The 8,177-nt window shown below is 48.8% G+C and overlaps 1 protein-coding gene across 1 annotated transcript in view; it reads right to left on the bottom strand.

Moving 5' to 3' along the window:
- Positions 1 to 6,724: 6,724 nt before the first annotated feature.
- si:ch211-186j3.6 (neural-cadherin) overlaps positions 6,725 to 8,177 on the bottom strand; it is a 199,009-nt gene continuing 197,556 nt past the window's right edge. The window contains exon 37 of the mRNA XM_037490285.2: positions 6,725 to 7,547. Within this exon, the coding sequence (XP_037346182.2) occupies positions 6,927 to 7,547 (621 nt within the window). The 3' untranslated portion in view covers positions 6,725 to 6,926. The remainder of the gene's footprint in view (positions 7,548 to 8,177) is intronic.

The raw sequence follows: 8,177 nt of genomic DNA, 5'->3' as shown, positions 1-8,177 counted from the left end.
TTTCTGACTATTTTGCACGTTGATTAGAAGTAGGCTGTGTGGTCGTGTCACATGTGTACAGCTGCACCGTGACCTTTAGCTCTCACCACAAGCCTTCGTCACATTGGTCCCCTCACTAACAGATGCCATCAATTAGTCCTGAAGGGGAAGGATTTAGTTCCCTTCAATCCATCCGCTTTGGGACCAGAGTCCCATAAATGAGCTTTTATGTGCCGAGTGTTTGTGATGTTGTTGTTGTTGTTTGTTCTGGGGGGGTGTTGGCTCTGATTCTCATCAGCAGCAGCCTGAACCTTTTCACTCCATCTTGTCTCAGACTCACATGAATAATGTAAGCGGTGAGGAAATTGCAGCCGGCTAACCACGACGTCGCAAACCAAAATGGTAGTGGGGGGGGGGGGGGGCAGGCACTGCCTGCATATCAAAAAGAGTCTTTAATGGCTGAGGGAGGGAGCGCCTCATGTTTACACAGCAGAGCGTCTCAAAGCCCACCTTCACAGGCATCTGAACCTTTTGTGTTCCTCTCGCTGCTTCTTTTGTACTCGGAATGCAGAGGAGAGAAGGCCTTTTGAAAGGCTGGGGCCGTGTCGGTAATTATGGGGGGGGGGGCTGCAACAATTAGTGGATGCGCGCACAGACACACACACAGTCTACTGATATCTGTTCACTTTCCTGTCTTTGACAATTCGTACATTTGTTGTTGTTGAAAATGTGTTCGGCCTCATTGTAATGCATACCAAACGGACCAACCCCCCCCCCCCCCCCCCCCCCCCCGATGCCCGCCTTGGTATCGGATGTTTAATTTAAAGATGTCTGATTGCTTTATTTAAAATGAAAGTGATTCAATTACGATTGCCTAATAAGGGTGTACTAATGTAATCTTTTTGTCACCATTGTTAATTTCCATACATATTGGGATTAGTAGTTCATTTGGGAGGGTGGGGGGGGGGGTGAATAAAGTCATTAACTTTTGTGTAGGATGCTACGTGTCGCTTCGTTGGAACTCGTTCGACGAACCGCTTCTCGCCACGGAAGGAATGCGACCACTTGTGCTCATGTTTTTGCTCGGGGACGTTAATAGTTTGAATAAAGAAATCGCAAATAAGTCTAACCTTTGACCTTAAATCACACCTGTTACTGTGTCCTCCAAACTGGGCCGCTTTTGTTTCTCTGGATACAGTTAAAGGTCAACAGAGCCAATCCAATAAAGTTTTTATTATTTCACTAATAAGATATTTTGCTACGTCAGAGTTGGTGAAAAATGTTTTGAAGGGATTATTAAATAAAAGCAGCTTGTTACAGTGTTACAGACCTTGTCCTAGGACCAGCAGAGGATGCACATCTATGTTCTCTCCTGCCGTCCTTTGTTCAGGGTGCTGCTGGTGGTTTGTTGGTCGTCGCTGTGGGTAACGGACACGACGCTACTGTGGTTCAAGCTGCATTTTCCCATTGGGGCATTAAATGGATTCTGCGTCCGCCTGCGTTGTGTCGCTGAAATGGAACCGATGAAGAGCTCGCTCAGCGAGGCGCGCTGTGGGCTCTTCTCTTCCAAGTGTCAATCCGTGAACTGTGTATTGTTGGCCTGTACGCTGCTCCGTTGGTAAAATGGCCTGTTGATGATGCGACATTGCTGGCTTCTGGAAAAGTCACAGCTCCAAATAACTGGCCGGTAAACATGTGCGACGCCCCACTGGATGTCATCACTACACGCCGCTCTGAGACGCCAACACGCCACAAGTCTCCTCCGCTGCCCAAACACTGCATCTATTGATAGGGACCATGCTGCAGTAAGATTCATCTTAGTCAATGTTAACTGAAAATGTGATAAATCCCACAAACGTGTGTTATGTTGAACTGTCTGCTGCATATCAGAGACATCAAAACTTTGATGAAACTTCCTGATGCTAAACTCCGAAAAACAGAATTTATCGTGAGCATCAGCTGTCACGTGATCCAGTCTCTATGGATGGAATTGCTCTGGTATCCAACAGCACCGTCAGAAATCTTGGAGTTCTCTTCGACCAGGATATGTCCTTCAACTCTCATATAAAGAAGACTTCCAGCCTTTTTTCATCTACGGAATATATCGAAAATCAGGAACTTCCTGTCTCAGTGATGCAGAAAAACTAGTTCATGCATTTGTTACTTCTAGACTGGATTACTGTAATTCTTTGTTATCAGGCTGGTCTTGTAAATCGCTTAAACCTCTCCAGCTGAGTCAGAATGCTGCAGCACGTGTATTAACAAGAACTAAGAAAATGGATCATATAACTCCTGTATTAACTTCTCTGCACTGGCTCCCTGCTAAATCAAGAATAGAATTTAAGGTACTTCTCCTCACCTACAAGGCACTTGCTGGTGAGGCACCATCTTATCTTAAAGAGCTTGTTACACCGTACCTTTTTAAAAACCAGTGACCCATTTAGCTACGTTGGGAACTTTTTAAAAATCATGTAGACAATTTGGTCTGTGATAGACACCAGTGGGATACTGACCAATATTGTTATATCTGATTCGCAGAACTTCACAATACCTTAAAAGTTTAAAGTACAGCCCAGTGGTCTTCTTCTGTGGTCTCCATGAAACGGCCCTGCAGTGGTGGGAGGAGCAGCCCTGAATGGCTACAACACGCCGAGGAAGGATGGAGCTGAACGTGCTTCTGTTGCCTGCTCATCGGCGTCTTCTCACCTGCTCCCTGCTTGATCAATAAGAGCACAGCTACTCTAAAGCATCTGGAAGTTCTCAGGAAGCAGCTCAGCCACCAACAAGACAACGTGTGATGATTCAATGATAGTTTGGTACCGTTCTACACAAAACTATGTAGGAGTGGTGTGTATATAGTATACATCGTATTCACTAAACTGTGTACATTGGGGAATCAAAGGCACTGCATTGTATACTTTATAAAAACACAAATTTAAAGCTGCAGAACATACAATTCAGAAATTGATTTCTCTTAGATTAGCACTTTCCATATTTTACTTGGAATAAGAGAACATTTTTATTATATATTTGTAATTCATCAAGCTCAATTTGAAAACTGGCAAATATCTTTGAGATAGAATTCAAGTGAACTCAATGTCATTGATTTGACAGTCAGTTGACTATAGATGTACAGAGATGTACATGTACAACTGCTCTAGATGGGACTGAATCACAGCACACGCTAGACATTCACAAGTTGCATGATGACGTGCTGTGAACGTACCTCTGCAAATTTGAATTGAGCATATCTGGAATATGTCGACACCAGCTTTACAAAAGTCCAAATCAGAAATGACTTCTGAGAAATGTCACATTGCTCCAGGTGCAAAGGGGCAGAACGTTTTCATTCATCATTAAAAACTCAGTGCCTAGAAGGTCAAGTGTAGATGAAAAGAAACACAGACCTGAAACAGTGGTGGATTAATTCCACCAATCAGCCATTAATCCATTGAATAAATAAACAACTAAATATACTTGTGACTTTTGCAAGTTGACACTCAATGTGTATCATTGCTTGCTTTACTTTAGATCTACCATGTGATATGCTCTGTAATTATTGCGTTGATATGAGCCAAAGGTCACAGACCAAGCAGAGGCTGATCACCCACTGAAGAAGGAGAGGGGGGGGGGGGGGGGTGCTCAGAGACATCATGAGTCATGTCGCACCAGCAGCTTGATTACCAGACGTATTCACCAGAGAATACATCACTGAATCCCGTGTGAGGACTCCACGCCCCCCCCCCCCCCCCCCCTACGGCCCCCAGTGAGCCGCTCCACTTAGCGGGGCATCACTGGCACCACCAGGGACCAAAGCCATACACATTTTTTATCACAGGTGCTTTATTCTGTAAATGTTTTATTACTTTGATGCTGAAGTTGTCCCCAACGACTTTAGATCCATGTTTTCTGTTTGAATCATCTCTCTTTTAAATAATGGCTTTGACGTGGGCCCCTGGGGACCCCAATCACAGGAGCCCACCACATTGTAAATGCCTCTAATGGCTGCACATTAAATTCTTTAAATCACTCACTCTAATTTCCCCACTTTGTTTTCTTCAGTATGCAAATGTACTAAAATGTTTCCTCAAACGCGAGTCGTGCTTCTGTTCTTCAAAAGTCCTTCTTTAGAGAACAGAAGATGTGTTGGGAGGGTTTGCTGGTTCCTTACAGAAGTTCCAGATGTTCCGTGGGAGTTGGATGCTCCTTCAACGTCTTCCCTGTTGGGTTCATCAGCTGTGGCCCCGCGGCCTGATGGGAGAATTCAGACTAAATCAGTACCAAACAACCTTTTCATGGATCAGATGAATTTGTTGGTGAATAGTTTGCATATTTGACTCATATCTTCTCTGGAAACCCACCTTAAGTTGACTCGTGGACACTTTCCACGATGGCCTCCTTGTCAGCAGCTGCAGTTCAGCGTGGAAAACTGTCGGTGTCTTTTAGGGACTTTATAAAAGCAGTGAATCCTAAAATGAGACCTCCTGCGGTTTGGTATCCAAAGCCAGTGGAGGAAGGAGAAGAGAAACTAAATATAAGAACCATCTGAGCATCATCAGACCCAACTACCACTGAAGTATATTGAACTGGTTCTGAATTGGAAATTTGTGTCTAAATAACACCTGTGATTGAATGAAAGTTTTGATTGGGCGAAGGCTTTGCAGGCTGTGGTTTGTCTGAGTGCATTTAGACGAACCACAGCCTGCATGAGCTCTGTTTACATCTGTGAGTGTTTAGAAGAGAACTTCAGTACTTCAACTCCTTTCTTTTCTAACGATCCACAAAACACAAGTTGTGCAGCTTGTTTTCTGCAAAAAAGATAGTTGTTACACCGAACAGGAGTCAGTAAATGTGTATTAACCATTTAAACTCCTATAACTCCTTGTATTTAGATGCAGCTCAGTGACTGGTGCAAACAAATTCATTTATTGGAAAAAAAAAGCAAATACAAAACACTTACATAACTGTCCAAAGCTCATCACCTTCATGATGACATGTTCCAATACATATATATAGTTCTTTTTTTCTCAGTAGCTGCACATTTTTAAATCTCTGTGGTGCTTTTCTTGACAAAAGAAGCAATCATTGATATTAATCTATCTTTGTATTTACAAACAATGTAAAACATCAACTGTGGCCACAGCGCGTGTGCACCCAGAACACAACATTAAGGAAGCGTTTCATGGTACAAATGGATGTTGGTGGGAGGCCAGGTGCTGCAGGGAGGGGAGTGAAGCGTGAACAGCTTCCCGCGCCCCCCCCCCCCCGCAGCTTGTTAAAAACAGGCCGGTGGTCCCTTTAAGAAAACGGTGTGTTTCTGGAAAGCTGCAATCTGGGAATCTACTCCTCTGTCGGCGATATTTTTTTACGCTCTTTTCCCCCCAAAAGTACCACGCAACCCTTCGGTGGTTCCCCCCCCCCCCCCGCCCCCCGCCCCCCGCAGCGTGACAGCGAGCGATCAGCTCCTATCAGGATTAGTGGGCTGACATGTTTTCATGCGCTCCACCCTTTAGCTGCTCCGCCGGCTCTCTGAGGTCGGACTTCTTATCCCTGCTGGAAGAACACGTCTCGGTGCAGCGGCGTCACATCCCATCACGGAGCTGCCTCCACCCTCCTCTGCCTCCACCCTGTAATCATCCATCTCCTCTCCCCCTCCACAGCTTTATTATTGCTCTTTACCTTCTGGTTTTTTCACACTAAATGTCCTCGATGGTTCCCTAAGGGAACAAAGTTGGTTGTATTTTTTTGTTGTCTTGAGAGGGGGGGGGGGGGGTGAAAAGCAGCCAAACCAGAGGAGCCACCTTGCTGACCACGTACAGCTTGGACCAGAACTTTTTATCCTTTAACCTGCAATCACCGGGTGTGTGAGGTCCTTTAGGCAGAGACGATGGATAAACGTGCGCGTGGATTGCGTACAGCACAGGTACCACAGCTGGGACTAATATACATGAGTAACCACCTCCAGCAGGCCCTCGTGCTCCTCCCATCCGCATTGACAGGGGAGTGACCTTGGAGAGCCGCTGGACGTTTGGTATGCCAAGGATCCCCTCCGCCTCCAACGGCCCACTTCTTTGTAACAAAGCTGTTTGTCGGTGCGCCTCCCCTCGTGGGGGGGGGGGGGGGTGGCAGCGGAGCGCTCGGCGAACGAGAATAAGAAATCACACCAAGACGAGGGCGCAGCAGCAGATAGAAAAGAAACGTGTCATCTTACGAGCATTGGAACTTGAAACATCCAACCAATACAGAGTTACTGATTACTGAATACTGAAGCCAGTGAAGAACACGTTACCAGAAGAAAAAGAACAATTATCTCACCCCCCCCACCTTCACAAAACATCAACAGAAGCTGTGTACAGCGAGAACACTATATAGTGAAGAGACAAACTCCTCCTCCTCATCGTCGGGGCTCCTCTTCGTCACGCAGCAGCACCGAGTGGCTGCTTTCATTTACATTGATTTATTCCCGCAGCAAAAGACATTAGAAACAAAACGGAAGAAATAACCTGACCAAAACATTTAGATTTCTCATCAGGCCACGGGGGGATCATTTGGGGAGGGGGGGGGGGGGGGGGGGGGTAGTGGTTGTGACAGGAGCAGATTGGTTGTGACCTTGAAGCTAAGCTCCATCATGGCGAGCAGCGCGGCTGGGTGACGTTCCCGAGCTGAACCTGACTGGCAGCTTTGATAACGTCTGCACCTGTAGGAGGGGGGGGGGTGGGGTGGGGGGGGGGACACTTTCATCTGTCTGTCGGGCCGCCGCACTCAACCGGGGAACACCTTCCGTGTCGGTTGTCAGCGGGTGACGGGGGGAGGGGATGGGAGGGGATGGGAGGGGATGGGAGGCGATCTGTCTGTCACTCAGTCTCTCGCCGGTTTCCCGCCCACGTCGTTGCAACTGATAGTTTTTTTGGGGGGGGGGCACGGTCCTGTCAGTCGGGCGTCCGAGCTCAGAGGTCGCCGGCCTCCGCCCGCTCGTACAGCGCCCGCAGCTTCTCAAAGCGGGGCCCCCACTCCCCGAGTGTCTCCTCCCTCCTCCCCTCCTCCCCGCCTCCCCCGTCCCCGCCTCCGTCCAGCCCCGCCGAGCTGAAGGAGCTGAGCGAGCCGGCGGGCGAGCCCCCTCCCTCGGTGGAGAACACCTGCAGGGAGTCAAAGGGCCCCGTGTCCGGGTGCTGGTCGGCGTCGCGGATGATCTCACACAGGTAGCGCGCCAGGTCCTGGCTGGAGAAGGACAGGGAGCGCCGCGCCAGCTGGGTGGAGCGCGCCTGGCCCTGGGCCGGGAGCCGGGTGGGGGGCACGTCCCTGCGCAGGCTGCCGTTAGTGCCAGTGGTGGCCGTGGAGGTGCTGGAGGCTGCCGAGGGGGGCAGGGTAGTGGAGCTGGACGTCCGGGTGAGGGGGCCCAGCGGCTGGGCGGCAGGCGGGGCCGGCGGCGCCGCCTGGTGGAGGAGGTGGTGGTGGTGGTGGTGGAGGGGCGGGGGAGGGTGGTGGAGGGCTCTAGAGCGGCAGTACTGGACCGACTGGGCCGGGCTCGGCTGGAGGGATTTCTGTAGCTCCGCCATGTCGTAGGCATTCTGGACGCACACAAGGTCATGCACACACACACACACACAGACAGAAGAGCAGGAAGAGGCCAAGTTAGCAGAGAAGAACCAGCCAGGGAGAAGGAGGCAGTATTTTTTTTTGGGGGGGGGGGAGCAGAAAATGAGGGAGAAAACAGAAAAATGTGAAAACATTATCATTAAGTGTGAACCGATGTAATGCACTGCAGTGGGGTTCAGGGGCGGCCTTCACTTTGCAGGTACCTTAACAGCCAATCGCTTCAGTGAACAGTAACCACGGCAGCAGAGAAAAAAAGAGGAGGAGGAGGAGGAGGAGGAAGAAGAAAGGGTACACACGGAGGAGGTGTGGGTCGCTTTGTAAAACTGATTATGAGACGGGTGGAAGTGCTGATGTAAGTCCTCTTCACAGCGTTCAAACAAGACTCTTGAGAATAAAGTGCAGCGTCTGCTCTGCTGCAGGGATCAGGACTGGATGGGAGTGTGTGTTCCTGTTTGTGCGTCTGCGTCGTGTGTGTTTGACTGAAGGTGGTTTACATTACGGAAGACAAGACCTCGAGGGTTTCTGGGGTACTGACGAGGTGTGACAACAATCTGTGTGTACAGAGTCACACACCGAGTCATTGTTGTACTGTGTGTGTGTGT

The sequence above is a fragment of the Pungitius pungitius genome, chromosome 4 (assembly GCF_949316345.1).
Source record: "Pungitius pungitius chromosome 4, fPunPun2.1, whole genome shotgun sequence".
In the NCBI taxonomy this organism is placed as follows: Eukaryota; Metazoa; Chordata; class Actinopteri; order Perciformes; family Gasterosteidae; genus Pungitius; species Pungitius pungitius.
The sequence above is the reverse complement of the archived record's forward strand: the minus strand, read 5'-3'. Positions and strand labels throughout refer to the sequence as shown.